Below are 25,787 nucleotides of genomic sequence, written 5' to 3'. Positions count from 1 at the left end.
CACACATGCACATGTCCACACTCCTCCACACATGCACCACATGTCCACACTCCTCCACACATGCACATGTCCACACTCCTCCACACATGCACATGTCCACACTCCTCCACAGATGCACATGTCCACACTCCTCCACACATGCACCACATGTCCACACTCCTCCACACATGCACATGTCCACACTCCTCCACACATGCACCACATGTCCACACTCCTCCACACATGCACATGTCCACACTCCTCCACACATGCACCACATGTCCACACTCCTCCACACATGCACCACATGTCCACACTCCTCCACACATGCACCACATGTCCACACTCCTCCACACATGCACATGTCCACACTCCTCCACACATGCACATGTCCACACTCCTCCACACATGCACATGTCCACACTCCTCCACACATGCACATGTCCACACTCCTCCACAGATGCACATGTCCACACTCCTCCACACATGCACCACATGTCCACACTCCTCCACACATGCACCACATGTCCACACTCCTCCACACATGCACCACATGTCCACACTCCTCCACACATGCACCACATGTCCACACTCCTCCACACATGCACATGTCCACACTCCTCCACACATGTCCACATGTCCACACTCCTCCACACATGCACCACATGTCCACACTCCTCCACACATGCACCACATGTCCACACTCCTCCACACATGCACATGTCCACACTCCTCCACACATGCACATGTCCACACTCCTCCACACATGTCCACATGTCCACACTCCTCCACACATGCACATGTCCACACTCCTCCACACATGCACCACATGTCCACACTCCTCCACACATGCACCACATGTCCACACTCCTCCACACATGCACATGTCCACACTCCTCCACACATGTCCACATGTCCACACTCCTCCACACATGCACCACATGTCCACACTCCTCCACACATGCACCACATGTCCACACTCCTCCACACATGCACATGTCCACACTCCTCCACACATGTCCACATGTCCACACTCCTCCACACATGCACATGTCCACACTCCTCCACACATGCACATGTCCACACTCCTCCACACATGCACCACATGTCCACACTCCTCCACACATGCACATGTCCACACTCCTCCACACATGCACATGTCCACACTCCTCCACAGATGCACATGTCCACACTCCTCCACACATGCACCACATGTCCACACTCCTCCACACATGCACATGTCCACACTCCTCCACACATGCACCACATGTCCACACTCCTCCACACATGCACATGTCCACACTCCTCCACACATGCACCACATGTCCACACTCCTCCACACATGCACCACATGTCCACACTCCTCCACACATGCACCACATGTCCACACTCCTCCACACATGCACATGTCCACACTCCTCCACACATGCACATGTCCACACTCCTCCACACATGCACATGTCCACACTCCTCCACACATGCACATGTCCACACTCCTCCACAGATGCACATGTCCACACTCCTCCACACATGCACCACATGTCCACACTCCTCCACACATGCACCACATGTCCACACTCCTCCACACATGCACCACATGTCCACACTCCTCCACACATGCACCACATGTCCACACTCCTCCACACATGCACATGTCCACACTCCTCCACACATGTCCACATGTCCACACTCCTCCACACATGCACCACATGTCCACACTCCTCCACACATGCACCACATGTCCACACTCCTCCACACATGCACATGTCCACACTCCTCCACACATGCACATGTCCACACTCCTCCACACATGTCCACATGTCCACACTCCTCCACACATGCACATGTCCACACTCCTCCACACATGCACCACATGTCCACACTCCTCCACACATGCACCACATGTCCACACTCCTCCACACATGCACATGTCCACACTCCTCCACACATGTCCACATGTCCACACTCCTCCACACATGCACCACATGTCCACACTCCTCCACACATGCACCACATGTCCACACTCCTCCACACATGCACAATGTCCACACTCCTCCACACATGTCCACATGTCCACACTCCTCCACACATGCACATGTCCACACTCCTCCACACATGCACATGTCCACACTCCTCCACACATGCACCACATGTCCACACTCCTCCGCACATGCACATGTCCACACTCCTCCACACATGCACCACATGTCCACACTCCTCCACACATGCACATGTCCACACTCCTCCACACATGCACATGTCCACACTCCTCCACACATGCACATGTCCACACTCCTCCACACATGCACCACATGCACCACATGTCCACACTCCTCCACACATGCACATGTCCACACTCCTCCACACATGCACCACATGCACCACATGTCCACACTCCTCCACACATGCACATGTCCACACTCCTCCACACATGCACCACATGTCCACACTCCTCCACACATGCACATGTCCACACTCCTCCACACATGCACATGTCCACACTCCTCCACACATGCACATGTCCACACTCCTCCACACATGCACCACATGTCCACACTCCTCCACACATGCACCACATGTCCACACTCCTCCACACATGCACCACATGTCCACACTCCTCCACACATGCACATGTCCACACTCCTCCACACATGCACATGTCCACACTCCTCCACACATGCACATGTCCACACTCCTCCGCACATGCACATGTCCACACTCCTCCACACATGCACCACATGTCCACACTCCTCCACACATGCACATGTCCACACTCCTCCACACATGCACCACATGTCCACACTCCTCCACACATGCACATGTCCACACTCCTCCACACATGCACCACATGTCCACACTCCTCCACACATGCACCACATGTCCACACTCCTCCACACATGCACATGTCCACACTCCTCCACACATGTCCACATGTCCACACTCCTCCACACATGCACATGTCCACACTCCTCCACACATGCACCACATGTCCACACTCCTCCACACATGCACCACATGTCCACACTCCTCCACACATGCAACCACATGTCCACACTCTCCACACATGCACCACATGTCCACACTCCTCCACACATGCACATGTCCACACTCCTCCACACATGCACATGTCCACACTCCTCCACACATGCACATGTCCACACTCCTCCACACATGCACCACATGTCCACACTCCTCCACACATGCACCACATGTCCACACTCCTCCACACATGCACATGTCCACACTCCTCCACACATGTCCACATGTCCACACTCCTCCACACATGCACCACATGTCCACACTCCTCCACACATGCACCACATGTCCACACTCCTCCACACATGCACCACATGTCCACACTCCTCCACACATGCACCACATGTCCACACTCCTCCACACATGCACATGTCCACACTCCTCCACACATGCACATGTCCACACTCCTCCACACATGCACCACATGTCCACACTCCTCCACACATGCACATGTCCACACTCCTCCACACATGCACATGTCCACACTCCTCCACACATGCACCACATGTCCACACTCCTCCGCACAAACATAAACACACAGACGTGCACACTAAAGACAGGAAAGTTTAAAGAGAGAGAGAGAGAAATACTGTAACAACGGTGTGCATTAAAGCCAGCTGGGTAGATAGAGAGCACGCTTATTGGCAGGGTCTGGAGTATCAAATGTCCCTCCAACACATGACAGCTTTGGTGACTATGCTATCCCACATAGCCAGTGTGGGTGGAGAAGTCACCTCTCCTGCCCCAGCGGAGTGCCTGTCCGGCCCCACACCACTTGTCATATGGGGCCTGCTGCAGAATGTTTCTCCAGTTGACTCCCCGGTAAAACACTTGGGATGGCCTCAACCAAGCACCTGTCAGCCACAGCCACACCAGAGAGGTAAGAGGAGACTACTCACGTGGGGTCTTCTTCGAAGGGCGTGTGGCCTTGGGTGTGGACTCTGTACCCTGATCTCCCAGGTCACCTGCGCCAGAGAAAAGGGATTGACTGGCTGTAGGTAGCTCCTCCCCACCCACTCCAAGAGCTAGGTTTGTCAAGGTTGTGGGCAGAACACCACACCGACGGCCCTCCCACTGACCATCCACTCATTTACAAGAGGCAGAAATAAAATGTCAGGAGGACCAATTTGTTTGCTCCTTCTCTTCTCTGCTTAAAAGGCAGCTGGGGTGAAGTCTCCTCCTTAGCCCCCAGCTCTGGGACTTCTCTGAGACTTGGTTTCTTTTGCCATCCATGAAGGAGAACACCAACTTGATGATGGCTGATGGAACCCCTGAAGGAAGTCACGGTGTCTGGTATGGAGACTAGGCCAGTTTCTTGTCCACTGGTTCTTTCTTCCCTCACTCGGCAGGCTAGTCACTCACAGATTTACTCCATGGGAGTACTTCCAGAACCTTCCATGAGGTACCTCACTTCACCCGTTTCAAAACCCCTTCTGCAAGGGCACTGGGTTGGCCACACTGAGGTTTAAGGCCATCACCTGCATTACTCAACAGGGATTTTACAAACGGGTCAGGCTCTATCCTCAGTACTGTGGGACAGCTTTTCACAACAGACCACCACAGTCCTAGCCTTCACAGAAGTCACCGCCTCATGAGGGAGATGGATGGGAATCTCAAGGAACAATAATATGGCACCTTTGTAAAGGATCCCAAAGGAAAAGGATCCTAGTCTAAGGAGTGGAAATGGGGCTGGCAAGATGGCTCTGTGGGTAAAGGAGCTTGCCACCAAACTTGAATTCAATCCTCAGGACCCACACAGTGGAAAGAGAAAAATGCACGTTGTCCTCGGACCTCAAGACCTGTGCCATAGTGCACATGTTCACATACATACACATACAAAATATACATATGTATACACACAAAATAAATAAACGTGTTTTCTTTTTAAAGGAGTGAGAATATTGATATGGGAACCTGGTAGATAAAATGTAAAGGTTCAATGATTTTCACACAGCGAGAAGGAAGCCCAACGTGACGGTCCATGTTCAATTGTCAGCTTGACAGAGTCTAGAATCACCTGGGAGATGGCCCTCTGAGCATGCCTGTGGAGGATTATCAAGATTACAATTAACTCAGGTGGGAAGACCCACCCAGTCGGGTGTACTACTCCCTGACTGGGATGCTGGACTGTATAAAATGGAGAAATCAAGGTGAGCACCATTCATTGCTCTTCTGACTGAAGATGTCACGTGACCAGCTGCTGCAAGCTCTGTGACCCTGACTTCCTGCTGTGGTGGTATTCTGTGTGTGCTCTAACAAATAAAGCTTGCCCAAAGATCAGAGGGCAAAGCCGGCCTCTAGTTAGCCATAGAGGCCAGAAAAGAAACTCACTAAAGAGATAGGAAGTGTATAAGTTAGAGACATCAAAAGACAGTTTTCAGTTGGTAATACAAGTTAGGATAGAAAGTGAATTAGGTACAACACTTTGGATGGAGTATTTTCTCTGAGATTGTCAAGTGTTAATTATTGATGTAACTATTGCCTATATATATTGTATATAGTTTTTCTTATATTAGTTATAATCTTTTTTATTTTAGACAAAAAGGGGAAATGTGGTGATATTTTGTATATGCTCTAACACAGATAAAGTTTGTCTGAAGATCAGAGGGCAAAGCCAGCCACTAGGTAGCCGCAGAGGCCAGGCAGTGGTGGCACACACCTTTAATCCCAGCACTTGGGAGGTTGAGACAGGAAGTGATATGGCTGGGCAGAGAAAGGAATATAAGGCACAAGGAGAAAGGAACTCAGTCCTTTTCAGCTGAGGATTTGGTGAGGTGAGACCCGGCTGCTGCTTGTTCCTTTGTCTCCCTGATCTTTCAGCATTTACCCCGATATGTGGCTCCGGGTTTTTTATTAAGAACAATTAGGATTCGTGCTACATCCTGCCATGATAGACTGTGACTTGAGCTGTTCACTCAAGTTTCAAAAAATGATCCTGCCTCAAAATAAAAATGTTCAAAAGGGTCATGTGGTAGAGCACTTGCCTAGTATATGAAGGCAGGTTCAGCTGGCAGGACAGCCAAACCCAATTGTACAATAAAACAGTGGAAAAGAATTAGCTCGTGAAGAATGGTGATGCTCCAAGCCACGTGTGTTGGGAGGATATGTACAAAGGTCCTGTGGCAGGAAGCACGCCCCTGAGAGATTGACCGTAGAGACATGCGTGAGGGGTTGGGGGACAGTATCTAATCTGGCTTGTCAGCCAAAGTCAAGGATCTGGTCTATCACCTTAGGACAATGGAAAGCCCCCAGAAAGGGTTAGGATGAAAACAAGATCATATCTACGTCTTGAAAAATCCTTCCTGGATACAGCAGCAGATGCAGCCGGACCTTGGAGGAAGCTAGCATGGTCATGCAGCACAAGTGATGGAGTCAGACAGCAGGCAGGTGGTGTCTGCACTGGGCTCAGTGGGCAGAGGCAGAAGAGAAAGAAAATTGGATGGCTAGGTGTGGTAGTACACACTTGTCATCCCAGTACTTGGGAGGTGGCAGATGGCCTGGGCTACACAGAGAGACCTCGTTTCAAAATACCAAGGGTTGGGTATACAGGTCTGTGGTGGAGTGCTTGCCCGGCATACACTGGGATCAGTCCCCAGAATTGAGTGGTGGCAGCGGGGGGTTGGGGGTACATAAAACAGTGAAGCATGATGGTGGCTGAGACGTGGAGGAAAGAAAGAAAGGAGAGGTGTGGAACCAGCCATTGATCCACCAAATACACTGGCAATCCAGAGTCACCCCAAACCCGTCTAGGCCGGTCTCCAGAGGCCATCAGAACACTGAGCCTCAAACCTCTTTTTGGAAGGATAGCTGTTACGTCCTGACAAAGCGGAGCCACAGCCAGTGGAGAACGCGGTTTCCAAACCCCTGAAATTCAAGTTCCAATGTTCCAGATCACACCTAAGGCACCAAAGGAACCATAGCGTGGGGTCACTGCTGTTACCTGAGCCAGGGGACTCCTCAACCTTCTTCTGTAGCTGCTTGAGGGAGCGCCTCAGCTCACCCTTGAGGTCCAGCGCGCTCTGGTAGACCCCCTTTATCAACTCGTGGTCTGTGTCTACCTTGGGGATGTAGACTGGTTTTGTTGACGTCCCTTGCAATTTTGCAGCTTTCTGGAAGAAAGCCAAGATGTTAAGTATAGGCAATTTGAGGGAAGCCAGGGCCTGGGCTCTGTCCTCATCAACACCACAAGACGTTTCCTCTGTCACCCATGAAGGTGCCTGCTTCAATCACAAGCCCAAGGTCACCAGTGATTGAAGCGCTTCTTTAAGAACTGGAGTTGGGGGTTGGAAGATGGCTCAGCCTGTGAAGAGCACTAGCTGATCTTCCAGAAGTCCTGAGTTCGATTCCCAACAACCGCATGGTGGCTCGCAACCATCTATAATGGGATCTGATGCCCTCTTCTGGCGCGCAGGCATACATGTAGACAGAGCACTCATACATTATAAGTTAAATTAAAATAGCCGGGCGGAGGTGGCGCTCGCCTTTAATCCCAGCACTCGGGAGGCAGAGGCAGGTGGATCTCTGTGAGTTCGAGGCCAGCTTGGTCTACAGAGAGAGTTCCAGGATAGACTCCAATAGCTACACAGAGAAACCCTGTCTCGAAAAATAAAAACAAAAACAAAAACAAAAAAATTAAAAAAACTGGAGCTGGAAGGACCTCAGAGGTCACCTGTCTTACAAATCAGGAAAGAGGTCTAGACATAGCAAGTGACTTGGCAGAAACTGTGCCAATGATAGGCACAGACGCAATGGCCCATCTCTGGAGCTCCTCCCCTCCTCCCAAGAGATACATGACCCTCCATCCCAATGAAGCTCTAAATGAAGGTCTGATAATGGGCAGGAATGTCTCATGGCATTCAAGGACATCTTCTATGGGATGGGGGTCGGGATGGGGTGCCACTGAAGTTGGAAAGCTATTTCACTAACTTGAGTCCTCCAAACTGAAGGGGACTCAGACAAGGACTTCGAATCCTTTCCCAGAGAACTCAGCAGTTCTTGGGCACAGGAATGAGCTTCCAGGGGCAGCATCAAACCTCCACCAGGGTACCAGTAGGCATCACACACAGAGGAAGCTCCATCGCTCCTGTACTGAGCAGAGAATCTGGGTCCTTGGGGGACCACACCAGGTAGATCACAGAGATCTGAGCCCTGCACCAGACGGGTGAGGGAGAAGGGGGAGTGACATGTGGCTGACAGCCAAAGGGTGCACAAAGAGAAACACGTCTGAAAATGGCATCATTAGTGCCGGGGTGGCGGTGGAGTGTGACACAGAGGAGCAGCAGGTGGCAACTGAAGTTCAAGGGGTCTCAGGCCACCAGGAGGAAACTCTCTGATGGGTGAATCATTTAGGCAAGGCCACCGGACCACAGACCCCGGAATATCTTTTGCTTCTGCTGTGCCTTCACATGTTTGCTGCTGCCATCTTTCTCTGGTATCGGCATGGTGTGTGTGGGTGTGGGGAGATCCCCACGGCCTGTGATGTAATGTGTTCATCTCGTGGAAATTTACTGGGCATTTTTATCTGTGGATTGTCACGAAGATGATTCCTCCCTTGATTGTGCTGTCTAATTGATAATAATGATGATGATAGCTTATACAGAGTTTTGATGAATAAAAATAAATACAAGGAAATGTTTCACAGCTAAGGCCAATGAGCCACCTAAGAAGCTGCTATAGGTCATAGCTCAGTGAGTAAGGAAAACAATCAAGTCTCCCAGGAGCCAGTCAGGCTCTAACTCTCTTAATGCTGGAAAGACCCAGTCACAGGTTTCAGTGTGCATCACTAGCTAAAACAAAGCTTCAAAATAACTTCAGATTAGACCAGATGCTTTGCTAATAGTTTTAAGATAAATAACCCCAGAAAACAACCCAAAGTTCACAAGGACACGTAGCTGAGCTGTCTGATTCATTAGGCTAGAGTTGAAAATACAAAGCAGCCCGACTGTTGCTAGGTCTGATTGATGATCAAAGGTGATAACTGATTCCTTGTATCCATGCCTGACTTCAATTTTCTTTTTTTTTAAAGATTTATTTATTTATTATGTATACAGTATTCTGTTTGCATGTATCCCTTCAGGCCAGAAGAGGGACCCAGATCTCATTACAGATGGTTGTGAGCCACCATATGGGTGCTGGGAATTGAACTCAGGACCTCTGGAAGAACAGTCAATGTTCTTAACCTCTGAGCCATCTCTCCAGCCCCCTGACCTCAATTTTCTGATATAAGAAACTACTGATGAATGAGTATGTACCCTGAAGATTCAAAGTTCAGCTAACTGACTTTTTTATGTATAAAAGTTTAGGTTTATGATTCCTTTAAAATTCCTTATAAGATTACCTTTCAAGATAGATAATTAAGTGATTGATTCTTTGTCACTACAATTTGCAGCCTGTCAACAAAAGAGTTGGGTGAGAAAAAAATGTTCCTTGCTTACTCATGATCTATTAATCTGTGTGTGACAAGTCACTTATACAATTAGATGTATAGTATGTGGGTTATTGAGATGACCCTGTTTTTAATCATATAAGGGAAATGAAAAACATGTTTCTACTTATAATCATTCATTTGAAAAATGGAATGTAACCCCTTTGTGACTCCTGTATTGCCTGAAAGATTTTGTTGGGGTATGTAAGCTGTAGAAAAACAAGAGAACAGAAAAATGAAGAAAATCATCAAGACAGCGTGAGTGTCTTTTTCCCTGAGCCCCTCGAATAGAAAAGTCTTAGCTTACACTGACGCTGTGGATTCCTTTCCAGCCCTGAGCTGCCTGAAGGCTGGTCCCCCAGATGGTAATACTGCACCACTAATAATATGTAACAGCGGGACCCAAGGGGTGGCCCTGGAAAAAGGACATAATCCACTGGGCAGAGGAGGTCAACATCATGTGCTCACTCAGTGGAAATGAAGAGTGTGGCGCCTGCTGTGGTCAGAACACAGGCATGGACAAAGGGTGCAGGCAACAGACGAGCTTGACTGCAAAGACCAAGTCTGGACAGCGTGGACCTCACTCATGGACCATGCTAAGAAGCACCATGCCTGACGGAGCAGGAAGATAGTGCTTCAGAAAGAGATTTTCGGGGACCACGTGAGGGAGGACAGGAAGAGAAGGGAGACACCTGTACAGTGAGTGACATACTAAGATGGTCCCAAGAGTCTCCTCTTAGACACACCCTCCATAACCATCTTCTCGAGTAAAGGGCAGATGGGGAAGGATGTTCCTGCCCAACAGACTTACAAGGTACAACAGAGGAGATACACCACAGGGACAATGAAGACATCAAACCAGTTGAAACAAGTAATCCAAAGGGCGGTTAGCCTGGGTGGGCCAGGATACTTAACCAGGTAAAAGACCTTAATAGAGGAACGCGGGCCTTCCTGGAAGGAGGAATGTTTCTGCTGGCTTGAGGATGCACATGCTGCCAAGTTGAAAAAAAAAAGCCTCAGCCGAGAGCCAGCAAGAAAGTGTACACTTGATCCATCGCCCCAGGAACTAAAATTCTGCCAGTAGCCAGGTGCACTTGGAAAACAACCCTGCAGTCCAAAATCACTACAGCCCAGCCGGCAGCTGGGCTGCTGACGCCACGTCAACAACCAGGAAGCCACGCCCAGATGCCGAGCCAAGGGAACAACGAGGTAATAATCAGACGTTCTCCAAAGCCCCTAAATTCAGGTGAGCTATTGCAGAGCACAGAAATAGAGCGTGTCTCCGGAACATCCAGCCCCAACTCCGTGAGGTCCAGGCTACTACCAACCCTGGGATGCTAATACACCGCACAGCAGCAGCCTCATCATGACTCACCTCCAGAAACTCAAATTCGTCCGCTTTGGCCAAGGTGAGTTCCACCTCCGCCTTCAGTTTCTGCATCTCATTCCTCTTCTTGACGAGAACCTGGTAGATGGTCTCCAGCTTTCCGAAGACCCTCTTCTCTTCCTCCTTCAGCTTGCATGTGGAGCTGGTCTCCGCCGAGTCAATGACAGCTTTCATCTCCATATACTCTAGTCTCAGCTGTTCCATCTTCCTGTTCATAGCGTCCTACGAGGCCAAGATGAAGAGGCTCCTGTCAGAGTGGTAAAATGCTAAGGCTGCGCTCCTGTGTGTCGGTGAGAGGGGAGCACCAGGAACTGTATGACACTTCATGGCACCACTCTGGGCAGCCACTTGGCAATGTCCTGTCCATCTGGAGGTGATCACATCCCCAAGACACAGCAACCCCAATTTCTAGGAAAATACTTTAAGCACCTGCCCCAGAAGCACATAAAAGAACGGTCACCTCTGTCTCAAAACAAACAAACAAACAAAAAAAACAAACAAAAGAACGTTCACAAGTGCCGGGTGGTAATAGTACACACCTTTAGTCCCAGCACTCTGGAGGCAGAGGCAGTAGATCTCTGAGTTCGAGGCCAGCCTTGTCTACATAGCGAGTTCCAGGATGGCCAGGGCTACACCAAGAAACCCAGTGTCAGAAAACAACAACAACAAAAAAAAACAAAAAGAACATGAACAAACAAAGCCAGGTATGGTGACTCACAACTGTAATCCTAGCCTTTGGGAGGCTGAGACAGGAGGACCAGGAGTTCCAAGGTCATCCTTGACCACATAGCATACTTGAGGCCAGCTTGGGCTGCATGTGACCCTTGTCTCCAAACTGGAGTAGGGGAGACAACTGTTCACAAGCAACGTAAGTGAGCTGGTCACATGTTTATTATTCCAGTTCCTCTGGAGAGAGAGGCAGGAGGGTCACTTGAGCCCAAGTGTTTCTGGCTAGCCTGGGCAATACAGTAAGACTATCTGCCTCCCAAGTGCTGGGATCAAAGGCATGCACCAACCACTACTGCCAGGCTGAGATATTAATTAGGGGGAGGGGGGTTGTTTGCTTGTTTTGTTGTTGTTGTTTTTCGAGACACGGTTTTTCTTGTAGCTTTGGAGCCTGTCCTGGAACTCCCTCTGTAGACCAGGCTGGCCTCAAACTCACAAAGATCCACCTGCCTCTGCCTCCCAAATGCTGGGATTAAAGGCTTGTGCCTGGCTTTGGATATTAATTTCTTAAGGCAGAGGCAGCTCCTAGTAAATTTGTAAAAGAAGGCATGAAACAACTTCAAAAAATTCCTAAAGAAGTTCATTTTCTAGAACTCTCCTTTTGACTGTTACATGTGGCTTCTGAGCATTTGAAATGTGCCTAGTCCAAGAAGAGATGTGTCATAACTTGTGAGTAGACACTGGATGTCAAAGACTTGATACAACCGGGTGGTGGCGGTGGCACATGCCTTTAATCCCAACACTTGGGAGGCAGAAGAAGCAGACAGATCTCTATGAGTTTGAGGCCAACATAGTCTACAGAGTGAGTTCCAGGACAGCCAGGGCTACACAGAGAAACCCTGTCTTGAAAAAAAAACCCAAAACAAAAAAAAATCAGAGTTGTCTGGGACGTTTCTGGTAGACAGTGTTGCTTCAACAGTCGTATTTTTGAACAAATTTCTTGGGTAACCACAATAGTTTAGGATCAAACACAACAAACAAAAATTCACACTGTGCACCAAAAGAATGGAATTCAACTTTTTAAAAACAGTTACATTTATTATTATTAATTAGTATTATTATTGTGTGCACAGGCCCCCAGGAGGTCAAAGGACAACTTTCAGGAGCTGGTTCTCCTCTTCCTCTGGTCTTGGGGATCACACTCAGGTTGTCAGGCTTGGCAGCAAGCACCTTTGCTCACTGAGCCCTCTCGCTGACCCTCAACTCTCCAACCCTTCACTCTACCTCCTCTTGTGAACACCAACACCTTTCTGTGTTCATTTCCTCCTTCGCTCTTTAGGAAGAGAACGCCCCAGGGGTGTCAAGTGGGTATACAGCTTCTCAGACTACATTTCCCAGAATACCCTGCAGCTAGGCCTGGCCAGGGTGGCTAGGTGACTAAATTCCTTCCAGTAAGGCAAGGCTAGAAGTGGTATGTGCAACACCACATTGATTGCTTAAATGGAAATTGCTTGTTGCTGGTATCTTCCATCTTGTTCCCCTTTTCAAAGGCTAGGGCAAGCAGGTAAAGGTGACCCAGTGTAAGGACCCAGCTTGGCGTGAATTTGGCCATCTTGGTCATAAGTGCCAGATGACCCCAACACAAATCCCAAACCCTACAGGACACGTTAATAGTTGTTAGCTAGGCAGATTCCAGTTGGCCATGGTCCACCTTTGCCTATCTTAGCACATAAACCCCTTCCTCCCATCTTGGGGTGCAGAGGCTCTTAATATCCTTAATATACTACAGCCTGTGTCATCCTAGATCTGCCAGCCTCTTTGTTCTTCAGTACCTTCTGCCCTCGACAGCCAGTTTCTATAATACTCTTCGGCTCGTCCCCAAAACTCCAGCTTCAATCAAAGACATGAGAGCATCACATTGTGGAGTAGAACAGTAGGGCTGTGCACAGGGAGCAGAGCCATGCTACGGGGCAGGAGTTACTCTTGTGTGGGCCTAGGCTGTTAAACCGAACAAAACGAAGTCTCTGCATTTGGACATATCTTCATCCTAGGAGGTTAGCCCTCTCTCCAACCAATACTCACAATTCAGTCTTCACCCTGTAGGTATCACCGTCTCCTCCGAGGAGTTGCGGTTCCCCTGTGCGGGTTGGGAAACTGAGAGCTGCATCTCCACCAGCACACCTGAAGCCACACAGGCCAATCCGTGATAGAGCCGGTATCAGAACCCGGACCTCAATAAAGGCATAGTTGCTGCAGCTCAGCAATGGTATTCTTTAAAATCCAGCTCCTTTCTTTCAATATAAAGGTAATTTGGCACTGGAGAGATGGCTCAGTGGTTAAGAACACTGCCTGATCTTCCAGAGGATACAATTTGATTCTTAGCACCCGTATGGTAGCTCATTAACTGACTGTAACTCCAGTCCCCGGGGACCTGACACACTCTTCTGGTCTCCACAGGCACCAGGTATGCATGTGGTACATACATGTAAATAGGCAAAACACCAATACACATAAAATACATTTTTTTTAATTAAAGGTAAATTTTTGTTGTTGTTGTTGTTTGTTTTTTTTGTTTTTCAAGACAGGGTTTCTCTGTGTAGCAGCCCTGGCTGTCCAGCAACTTGCTTTGTGGACCATGCTGACCTTGAATTCACAGAGATCTATCTGCCTCTGCTTCCCCAGCACTGGGATTAAAGGCACGCGCCACCACAACCAGCTAATTTATTATTTTTTTAAATGGAAAATGGATAATAAATCTGCCATTGATTTAACATGGTGACATGTCCACTGCTAGCCTAGGATACTTCCTTCTTAGTGTTTTTTCCTGTACATCCTAGGAGTTAATGTCAGACAGCCAAAAACTCCACCCACATCCTAGAGCCTGTGAATATGGCTCCGGTTAGAACAAGGGTCTTTGCAAATGTACTTAAATTAAGAACGAGGTTATCCTGAGTCAATGACAAGGGTCTTATTATAACTGGAAGAAAATGTACAGGCTTCTGGAAGCTGGAAGAGGCAGGAAGGATTCTCCCCAGGACACATTTCTTTCTTTTTCTTCCTCTTCCTCTTCTTCTTTTTCTCCTTCCTCCTCCTCTTCTTTTGTTTTGTTTCTTTTTTTGTTTTTTTCAAGATAGGGTTTCTCCCTGTAGTTTTGGTGCCTGTCCTGATCTCGCTCTGTAGCCCAGGCTGGCCTCGAACTCACAGAGATCCACCTGGCTCTGCCTCCCAAATGCTGGGATTAAAGTTATGTGCCACCACCGCCTGGCCCTTCTCTTCTTCTAAGATCAGGTCTTACTACATAGTCCTGGCTAGCCTAGAACTCACAGAGATCCAACTGTCTCTAGTTCCTGAGTTCCTAGAATTAAAGGCGTGTACCACCATGCCTGGCCTATTTATTTATTCTTAATTTTTTGTTTACTATTGGGGTGGAGGCGTGTACCACGGCATGGGTTTGGAGGTCAGAGGTCAACTCTGTGGAGTCAGCTCTCTCCTTCCACCTTTGCTTGGATTCCAGGGATTGAACTTGGGGTGTCAGGCTTACACACCAATCACCTTTACGAACTAAGCCATCGTTCTAGGCCCCTTACCCTTAATTTTTAATAATTCTCTCAAAGCTGGGCTTACAGATAGTTTTCAATTTGTGTTTAAAAGGCTATTCTTGGACATGTTGGTTTTTCAAAGACAGGGTTTCTCTGTATTGCCCTGGCTGTCCTGGAACTCACTCTGTAGACCAGGCTGGCCTCGAACTCATAGAGATCCGCTAGCCTCTGCCTCCTGAGTACTGGGATAGCTGGCATTTAAAGGCATGCATCACCACCACTCGGGGCTTTTTTTTTTTTTTTTTTTTTTAAGACAGAGTTTCATGCTGGGCATGGGAGTGCATGCCTCTAATTCCAGCACTCAGGAGGCAGAGGCAGGTAGATCTCTGTGAATTCGAGGCCAGACTAGTCCACATAGCGAGTTCTAGGACAGCCAGGACTACATAGTGAGACCCTATCTCAAATACAAAAACAAAACAAAAGACAGGGTCTCATGGACCCAGGCTGGTCAGGAACTCACTATGTAACCAAAGATGACCTTGAACTTCTGATCCCACTGCACCAGTTTCTACGGTACTAGGATGAAACCCAAGGCTACAAGGAGCTACACAAGCCTTCTCTCTACCGACAGAGCTACACTCCCAGTCACGTCCGGGTCCTAACTACACCCATCCTCCCTGAGGGATGATGATGGTGTTTCAGGGTCTCCAGGCTGGAGTGGGGGAGTCACTCACCTGCACACTCTGCTGCTTGACTCTCACATCCTCCAGCGCCTTGGATGCCCCGCTGATGTGACTATACATGATGGTGAGCTTATGCCTCAGTTTGCTCTGTAGAGGACACGCACACGGTGAGAGATCCCCTCTTTACCTAGCCTCCCAGGCCCCGCCCCACTGGGGGACCAGTCTCACCATCCATCCCACTGGTACTTCTGCCTACCCTGGGATTCTTGTATTTGATGCCCCCCCCCCTTTATCCCTTAGGCAGACAAAACAGAAACGTTTAAGACTTGGAACCAAAATGACCTTTCGAAAACCTGTTCCCAACTATGTGTCTTCTGCCTATTTCCTTGGCCATGAACAGATACCACGGTATCGGCCTACAGGGGCTCTCAGGAAGATTAACCAATGCACGGCCTGGATCTGCCTAAGGCCATACTAAATGTCAGCTTCTATTTTTTTTTTTTTTTTTTGGTTTTTCGAGACAGGGTTTCTCTGTGTAGCTTTGCGCCTCTCCTGGAACTCACTTGGTAGCCCAGGCTGGCCTGGAACTCACAGAGATCCACCTAGCTCTGCCTCCCAAGTGCTGGGATTAAAGGCGTGCGCCACCACCGCCCGGCTAGCTTCTATTCGAACACATTTCTCTCCCACTACTCATTTTACAACACATGAAATCCAAGCAAGGGGAACTGTGAGCGGCCACAGAGACATAACGATCTAGAACAGCTGCTTCTGTAACGGCCGGTGAGGTCACTCGCCCTACCACAGCAAACACCCACGAAAGCAGACAAAACATCAAAGTAAAGATACGCTACAAGATGCTGGAGAGCTAACAAAGCAGTGGAGTCTCCAGGAGAAGGGGGCCGGTGAAGGAGGCTGACACTCAAGGCTACCATCCCCAGAGGCGCCTTCGAACTGTGGAAGGAAGCTAGGCTTCGTCAGATCCAGCAAGGCAGGGACAAATATCAAACTGTACTTGGCCACCCCAGGCTGGGGCCACCAAAGGCTGGGAATCAGGATAAGCTGGTCACCAGGACTTGAAACAGCTAAGCTGATTCCAAACCATCTGGCTCTTAGCCACCTCCAGAAGCAAAGGTCTCCTATGTGACTGCTAAGATGACTGGTGGCGTACAGTGTTGAGAAGAAACACTCCACCGCCATCATGAGGGAGGGCACTCTCCTAGCACCTGACACCTATTAACTGTTTAAAGTGAAGAACAATGCCTAGAAGGGACATCGAGGCACAGAGGACTCGGGTGACTCGCCCAAGACCACATTGTTAGTAATTGGCACAGCTAAGGTTCTGGTACTAAACTTACATCGTCAAGTGACCAAACTGTGTATGCTAGGAATTTCTAGGGGTGGAAAAAAACATTTTCTTCCCATAACCGACTAGCTCAACACACTGTCGCCCTCTCTCCTACTTTCCTGCTTCCTCTACTCCATCGGACACCCTTGGAGCTGGACCTGACCTGGAGGCTGGATTTCAACCATCCACTGTCACATGTAAAGGCCGGATACAGAGATCAAGGCTGCACAAACTCTAGCCAGAAGGCCCAGGTCATCGATGTTTGACTCAAACTCGGTGACACAGCCCTTCCCCCAGGCCCTCAACAGTGACAGAGACAGATTTGGGTTAAAGGGCAAACCCAGGCAGATCCTGCCTCCCGGAGCTAGGAGAGACTTGAGAACACACGGGATCTAGCAACTGGCTCACTTCAGTGTGAGCCCTCCACACTGAAAGGTTTATCCACTATTAATCAAACTAGATATCAGTCCCCTCACTGTGGATGGGGGTCCACTCCTCCCCACTCCAAACCAAAGAGAAGCAGCTCAAGGACTTCGGTGGCGATAATGGCCCACTGACCAAGGATAAAGAACCTTTCGAAGTTTGGGGAGCTTGTTGCAGACCAAGGACCTGGATCCTCCACATGGGAGAGAACGGAATCCTGAGTCTGCACCCCCAAAACAAGCAGCCAAGATACCCAAGACTGAGCCGTGTTTGGGGTTGGCGTTGAAGCAGCAAAAGCAGCAGCCAGGTTGAAAAAGACACGGGCACAAGGCTGGCAGGGGAATCCTGCTATCAGGATTAAAAAGAGAGCAGAGGCTCGGGCCAGGCAGGCCCCTCCTGCCTCGGAGAACAGGGACTTCTAAAAGCACCCTTCCTGGAAGCCAGGTTACTGCAGGAATCAGTGGGAAGCCCTCTTGCCTGAGACAGAGACCATAAAGATAGTGTGACCTGTTTGAGGCTGCCCCAGAGCACGGGGTGCCTCATCTACTCGGGCCCAATAACAAAAATCGTAGTAACCTATATGGAGAATTTGCAGGAAGTTGCTTTTTATAGGCTGCCTCATCTACTTTCTCTCTTAGTTTCATTGGTTTTTTTTTATTAATTTTTATTACATTTATTTATTTGTGAGTATCCACATGCATGCATGATCACCTGCATATAGATGGCAAGTCAAAGGACAACTTGCTGGAGCTGGTTCTCCTTCTACCATTTAGGTCCCAGGGACCAAACTCAGGTCACAGCCTTGGCGGCAAGTGCCTTTCTTTACTAGCTGAGCCAACTCAATGGCCATTTGTTGTTGTTTTGAGACAGAGTCTCAACCCGGAACTAACCTGCAACTATGTAGTCCCAGGCTGGCCTCGAACTCATGTCTGTCTCAACCCGGAACTAACCTGCAACTATGTAGTCCCAGGCTGGCTCAAACTCATGTCTGTCTCAACCCGGAACTAACCTGCAACTATGTAGTTCCAGGCTGGTCTCAAACTCGTGATGCTCTCCTTGCCTAAGCCTCCCAAGTGCTGGAATTATAGGCATGAGCCACCACACCATGAGCTTCACCCCCTGTTCACTATGCCCCCCATTTTACCATTGTGCATCTGGAAGCTACCAGAGGGGTCGGGATTTCAGCCCAGACCTTGGCACCAGATCTGGTAGGAACCTCCTAAAGACCAGGCCTTCTGACACTGGATCCTGCCTCTGAAGCGCTCCCCAGGAGGCCCAACCTACCCAGATATCTGCAGGGACTTGCCTTAAGCCAAATAGCTAGCTCTGTGGGACACAGCAGACACCCCAGGCTCTGAAGGTGAGGCAGACTTTCTTCTAGAACAGGTAGGCTCAGAGGTGTCCATACCCGCATGGGGTAAACTCAAAAGATGTACCTCTAGGTCCAACTGCCAAGATTCAGGGGGAAAGCGTCCTGAGGAACCTGGCTAAGACCCAGAGAGCCAGGCAAGGCCGGGAATCCATTTCCTGGCAACCTCATCCAGGGACGGGTCACAACCTTGGGACAGGTCACAACCTTGGGACAGGCCTCAACTTCCCAGACATTTGGCAGTGAAATGAGATCAGATCACACTTTGACAAATGTGGGGAAGAGGGGCAGCTTCTGTGGAGTTCACAGGGAGAAGATAGGAGCCGATAAAACTAAAGGCCCCCAAATCATCGCAACCCTGGAAGGCCCTCAAGACTACCCCCTCCCTCCACCTCCCTCCACTCTCCCCACTCCCCTACCCCCGTCTTTATCAAGGTGGATCCAGGTCCAGAGGCTAAACCCCTGCTCAATTTCACACAGCAAGATGGACTAACTCGCCAGGCATGGTGGAACACGCCTTTAGTCACGGCATTTGGGAACCAGGGGCAGGCGGGATTTCTGTGAGTTCGAAGCCAGCCTGGTCTACATAGTGAATTCCAGGGCTCCCAGGACTAACTACATAGTGAGACCCTGTCTCAAAAAAAAAAAAAAAAAAAAAGATGAACCACACCCTGTTGCAACAGTACTAGCTTTCCCTGAAGGTCACATGCTGAGATTCCTTGGGGCTCTGCCCACCCTCCCTGTCTATTAGAACTCTCCGGATCAACACAGGCTTCTGCTTATTAACGCTCCACGCTCTGGACTCCACAGATGTGGACACCAGTCTGGTCTACAGGAGTAGAACAAGAAACTCCGCGCACTGTGAGTCAAAGCAGCTTGGTTCCCAGCTGCTGGGAACAATTACTGCATTAGCGTTGCTAAGCTAACTTCTCTGGGCCTGTTTTCACGAACTGCGGAAGGAACTAAAGGCACACAGTTCTTACGTGCAGCTAGGATCCGGAGGGAGAGGCGAGGTAACACCCCAGGGTACACAATCAATATTCAAAACTACTAAACACCGCTGGGCAAACGCCGCAGGCTTGGGGGCAGGCACCCTTACCTGTCTGTGCCTTCAATTGTCTGCTGCTACGTAAAATAGACATGCGAGGATTGGGGAAGGCAGGCAATAGGTAAGGGGGAGGCTATATAGTATCCCCGTCCCCCACCCCGGCTTGGTCAGTGGGGATAGCCCCCTACTGCCCAACTCACAGACGGTGGCCTATGGAGCCTAGGGCCATGGGTCGTGTGAAGAGGTGGCTCTGTGGCCCAGTAAACCTATCTCCTCCGGCAACTCACTGTACTGGATACCCAGGGCGGGCCCTCTCCACAATTCAACTGGCCGGGGTTGCCCTCTACACCGTCACTGGCCATTCCCTACCTCCAGGTCGACGCTGGCCTGGCTTAGGGGTGTAGGGGAGCAGGTCTTGTGCTCTACCAGGCATACATGGCAGATGCACTCGCCGTGCTCGGGGCAAAACAATTCCCGAAGACGGTTGTGCTGGGGGCATTTGCGGCGCAGCAGGTCGCGGACGGGTGGCTGCAGGGAGTGGTCCTGAAAGGCGGGACTGTCGAAGTGCGGTCTCAGGTGCTCCTGGCAGAAAGAGGCCATGCACACGAGGCACGTCTTCACCGCGACCTCCTTCAGGCAGTGGTCACAGGCCACCTGGGTGGCTGAGCTGGAAGTGGCGGAGCGGGCAGGGGGGATCCAGTCGTCCACGGGCGTCCGTGCCTGCTCGGCTTGCAGGAACTGCTCCACCACTGCGCACAGCACCGTGTTCTTGTGCAGCTGCGGGCGCACCTGGTACACCGTGCGGCACTGCGGGCACCGGTACGGCGGGCCCTGGACGACCCACGTCTCATCCAGGCACGACCTGCAGAAGTTGTGGCCGCACGGGGTGGTGACGGGTTCCTTGAAGGGCTCCAGGCAGATGGAGCACGACAGCTCTTCGGCCAGAGGAAAGAGCTCGGCCATCGCGCTCCTGGGGGCACCCGACGGGACGCGCGGGGACAGCAGCCGACACCACCGCGCGCGCGGTGCTCGGGAAGCAGCGAAGGAAATGAAACTGGACAGGAGGGGCGGCGCCCTGGGCTTTCAGGAAGTCACGTGGGTCCCGGGAGGGGCGCGGGCTAGAGGCCTCTGGGCTGGTGTTGGGAGCTGAAGGTGGGGCCACACGCAGAGTCCTGATGATCACTCCACCACGGGTTCGAGCGAGCTCAGCAAGACCACCCCGTGCCGTTTCAGGGTCACTCTGCAGATGAACTGTCTCAGCAGTTGGGGCATCCCTATCCCCTCTACTCCGGGCCTATGTCCTACTGGAGTGCAGCACCTCTTTGGAGAACATTCATCCGTTCTCTAGGCGTCCCAACCGTCCCTCCAGAACAAGATGGGTCTTCTTATCCTCATTAAAACCAAAGCAAAACAGAACAAAATACTGTGGACGCAGAGCACAATGGCTCATGCCTGTAATTCCGTCACTTGGAAGGCTGAGGCAGGAGGATTGCCGCGAGTTCGATGCCAGCCTAGGCTACAGAGTGAGTGACTGTCTCAACATCTCAAACAGGGTTGAGGAGATGCCTGGGCGGGAGAATTTGTAATACGAGGCCGCGGGGCCTAAATTCAGCTACTGAAACCCGGGTTAAGACTCCACAAAATTGTCCACCGACCTTCCCCACCACACGCACACCTTACACATAATAATTTAAGGAAAAGAAAAACAAGAAAACACAATTATATGGACAGTAAGGACTGCCCTTTCCTTCCTTCCCTCTTTCCTTTCTCCTTCCCTCCAGCCCCCCACCCACACCCCGCTCCCCTCCCTTCTTTTCAGTTCTCACTTCTTCCCTGGGCCTGGGCTCTGAAATGTCACCACGCAAAGCTCTAAAGGCAGGGTCCGCAGTCACACACTCAGATTCGGCAATTTCACTCCTTCGATGGTACACGATCTTTTTTAAAAATACGATTATCACAGAAGTTGGGTGTCACAACCTGTGCCTCAGTCAGCTCCAGCCACCGGTCCTCAAAACAATTAAAAGGAACAAAAGAGAAAAGCGGAAAAGGATTTATACACTGTGGCCACAAAAAGACCCAGCAAACTCCTCAAGTCCATCTTCCAGGTTCTGAAGTGAGATCGATGTTAAAAGACAAGGCAAAAACAAGCACATCCAAACGGTCCCAGTCCACATCTGGTTCAGCCCGCCACTGACCATCACTTGTCTGGGATTCAGTCTCTGTAAACTGCCTGGCAAGCTGTTTGAATCTTCTGTGGGAAATCTCTTTCCAGGAGACAAGTGTTCCCCCGGGGTTTCTCCCAACACGAGATTCTGGGGAAATTCCCATTTCTTTGGGGTCCATTGTTTCAATAATTTGAGTAGATTGAGAGACACAATTGTCTCTTTAAATCTCTTCTCTTATGCTAGATTGGTTACAGTATTTCTAAACTGGGTGAGGTGGGGCACACCTATGATCCCACTCTTTCTGGGGAGACTGAAGCAGGAGGATCTCAAGTTCAAGACCAGCCTGGGCTACATAGCAACCCCCCCCTTTTTTTTTTAAGTAATAAGGGGATATGCGTAGTGGTAGAGTCCCTTGCCTAGCATGTGTGAGGCTCCAAGTTCAATTTCCAGTACTGGAAAAAGTAGCAATTTTTACTTACCTGGGACTCCCAAATTTAACAAATGTTTTCGCTCTTATGTGCGCACACACAATATTGGAGCTTCAGACTTTTTTTTTTTTTCCCTCAAAATCATTCATTAGGTTTACTTTGTTTTCAGTTCTGTGGGTCCCACCTTCCAGGCCGAGTGCAGAACACATGGGTGGACAGGAGACTACAAGTGTTCACTGGGAAATTTGATGGTGGCAAAGAAAAGTTTTTGGAGGAATTGTGGGAGTTTACCTTAGTTGATAAGATTAGGCAACCATGAGGACAAGGTAAATATCCCATGGTATCTAACAGCCACTGTTTATGAGGAACCTACTGTGTGCCAGACAAATCGAGTATATTATCAGAAAAATCTTACGAAGCCCTAGGAGTTGGTGTCCTACATCCATTTTTAGTGGTGAAGGTCGAGACACTGTCACAAACAGAGCTGGGATTCGAGCTTGGGACTGCTGAACTCAACGTTCTAAGTGCTGGTTGCTCTCATTTTCTTCCATGGGCTTCTGTTTCCCTGGGGCCCATCATCCCATCTGTTCTCATTCATATATTGGTAGTAGTTGACTGCATGGAAAAGGAAGACAAAAGGATTCTGGGGTGAGACACTGAGACTCTCCTTACAGTAACCTTTGAAGGAGACAAAATCATCCCATGTTACAGAGAAAAAGCAGGCTTAGAGAAACTGAGCAATCCAGCTAAGACAATGGACACTGGCACAGGGCCTATCTGGTTCCAGAAGGCAAATACTTCCTACTACAAATTGCTGCCTCCCAAGGGAGAAGCAAAGCAGTTTCCAGGAAATAAACACTCCAAAATCCACCTCTAACCTAATTATCATGGGTGGAGGAGCCTGCTGCCTCACGGCAGAAGGTGGAATTCTCTCTCTAGGATGAGTGGTTGAGAAAGGCTGATTGGACAATGAAGATCACCGGGAGAACCATTACTCCATGTTTATCAGATTCCAAGGGGGAGAGAGTCACGAAGCCCTCTACACAACAGGCGTGCCACAGAGCGAGAGCTGAAGGGGTACGAGCCAAACAGTTCTGCCTTCGGATACAGGTAGCAGTGAAGGGGAGTGTCCTTGAGAGGCCAGCTCCTCTTGAGGGCATGGATTTCTCATCTGTGAAGCTGGGAGACCCGATGTGTAAACACATCAGACGTAGGCGGTAATGACCACCGTGAATCATCATTAACCTTTACAATGGGCTGACGTGAGGCCAGGGACTGCTCCTGGCTGGCAGGGTGTGTTTGTTTATCACTGGAACTGGTATCTTCAGTCCGGCAATGTTCCAAAGTCAAATGGGACCCAGCTGGTCAAAAGGGAACTATATGGCTCCATCCGGGTAATGCCTAGCAACCATGATAGGATCCCTGTTCTGTATCTGGAGGTTGGGAAAAATCGGTGAAGCAGCTTCATTCACCTGCAAATACGATATCATTATTCCCACCAGTGCGGTCCTTACGAAACTTCAGCTGTGGTTTGAACATGCACCTTTGAATCCTCAAACTCTCAGAGCGGCTGGGGTGTATCTTAGTGCTAGAATGTATAGTTAACGTGATCAAAGGTTAAAAGGGGGAAAAAGCCAGAGATGTCTAAATGACAAAGACCTATTGTGAAATAGGCATGTAACAGAATGGGTGAGAGGGAGGTCCCACAATCTTAGGTTTCTTAGCTTAGCTTTTGTTTTTATGTGCTGTCATGTCTATGCCCCCAAAACATTTAAAAACAAACTCCCACCCTCCCCAGATTTTGAAAAAGAAACTCTCACTGTGTAGCCCAGGCTGACCTCAAATTCCTCCTGCTTCCGCCAAAATTATTCCCAACCATGAACTAAGTGTAAAGAGTTCTAACGAAGTTCGTGTTTTATTCCCAAACTGTGATCATGCTTTGATAGAGGAACTCTCATTTGTTTAGTCAACACCTATCTGTTGGCTTTTCTACCTTATTTGGTGAGTGGTACAAGCTGCACAAGTAGCATGGGAACACACACTCCTGGAACAACCAAAAGGCATCAAGTACTATCATTGTATATATTGCTGGCTTTGATTTGCTGATTTTTATCTTTAAAATTTTAAAGTGTGTGTGTGTGTGTGTGTGTGTGTGTGGTGTGTGTGCTCTCAGGGGTGTGTGCTTGTTATGACATGAGCATGCCTCAGCATGCATGCAAAAGTCAGAGGACAACCTGAGAGAGATGGTTCTCTTTGTTCACCAAGTGGATTCCAGGGATAGAACTCAAGTTGTTAGGCTTGGCTACAATCGCCTTTACCTGATGAACCATTTTGCAGGCCCCATCTTTCTTTCTTTCTTTCTTTCTTTTCTTTCTTTCTTTCTTTCTTTCTCTTTTTTCTTTCTTTCTTTCTTTCTTTCTTTCTTTCTTTCTTTCTTTCTTTCTTCCTTTCTCTCTTTTTCTTTCTCCTCTTCTTCCTTCTCTTCTTTTTCCTTCCTCCTCCTCCTTCTTCCTCCCCCCCAACATCTGATCCTCCTGTCTCTACCTCCAAAGTACTAATTATAGACATGTGCGAGCACATTCCGTTTATGTGGGTTGGGGATGTAACCCAGGGCTTTACATGTTTTAGGCAAGCACTAGATTGAACTACAACCACAGTCAGGGGTTGCTAATAGTTTTTACAGACCTTGTGAGTCAGCATCTTATCACGGTGATGAAAACAGAGATGACTGAGTAACAGGAAAGGGTGAACCTCAGCTCCGTTTTTGGGGGTTCTACTTTATGATCAATTGGTCCCTTTGCTTTGAATCTGTGGTGCAGAAAGAAGCACATAGTGGCAGGAATGCCTGTCAGATGGAGCACCCTCCCTCAGTGACACCAGGCCTTCAGAGGTCCCGCCTCTCAACTGCACCACCTTGTGGACACAAGCCTTTAACACACGGGTGCTGGATGCTAAGCCCCCAGAGGACACAATGCTACTGTGAATCTGAGGGATGGTGGTCTCTAAACCCATTAAAATACCTGTCATGTGGAGCCGTCTGGGTCATGTCACCTTCATAAAGGAGGACCGAGAATGCCTTTTTTTCTGAAAGAGCTTGTGCTTCTTCACTGTTTGATGGAAGGGATCTTGGTCTCAATTTTCTCCAAGATAAAGCTTTGAATTGTGAATTCAATTTCTTTTTAATTTTTTTAAGATTTATTTTATGCATATGATTGTTCTGCCTGTGTGTATGTGTATCACATGTATACCTAGTGCTCGTGGAGGTCAGAGGAGGACATCAGATCCCCTGGAACTG

The 25,787-nt window shown here is 49.3% G+C and overlaps 1 protein-coding gene and 1 long non-coding RNA gene across 2 annotated transcripts in view; one reads left to right on the top strand and one right to left on the bottom strand.

Moving 5' to 3' along the window:
* The window catches only part of Trim25 (tripartite motif containing 25), a 26,900-nt gene extending 5,973 nt beyond the window's left edge, over positions 1-20,927 (bottom strand). Inside the window, 5 exon segments of the mRNA XM_059271503.1 lie at positions 3,915-3,980; positions 6,956-7,124; positions 10,815-11,048; positions 15,766-15,861; positions 20,269-20,927. Of these exon segments, the coding sequence (XP_059127486.1) occupies positions 3,915-3,980; positions 6,956-7,124; positions 10,815-11,048; positions 15,766-15,861; positions 20,269-20,862 (1,159 nt within the window). The 5' untranslated portion in view covers positions 20,863-20,927.
* Positions 10,661-13,771, top strand: LOC131917580 (uncharacterized). Its single transcript, XR_009380703.1, has 2 exons — positions 10,661-11,199; positions 13,596-13,771. It is a non-coding gene; the product is annotated as an uncharacterized LOC131917580 (long non-coding RNA).
* Positions 20,928-25,787: the final 4,860 nt, after the last annotated feature.

Source organism: Peromyscus eremicus, chromosome 8a (genome assembly GCF_949786415.1).
Source record: "Peromyscus eremicus chromosome 8a, PerEre_H2_v1, whole genome shotgun sequence".
NCBI classification, from domain to species: Eukaryota; Metazoa; Chordata; class Mammalia; order Rodentia; family Cricetidae; genus Peromyscus; species Peromyscus eremicus.
This window is presented reverse-complemented; position numbering and strand designations above follow the sequence as displayed.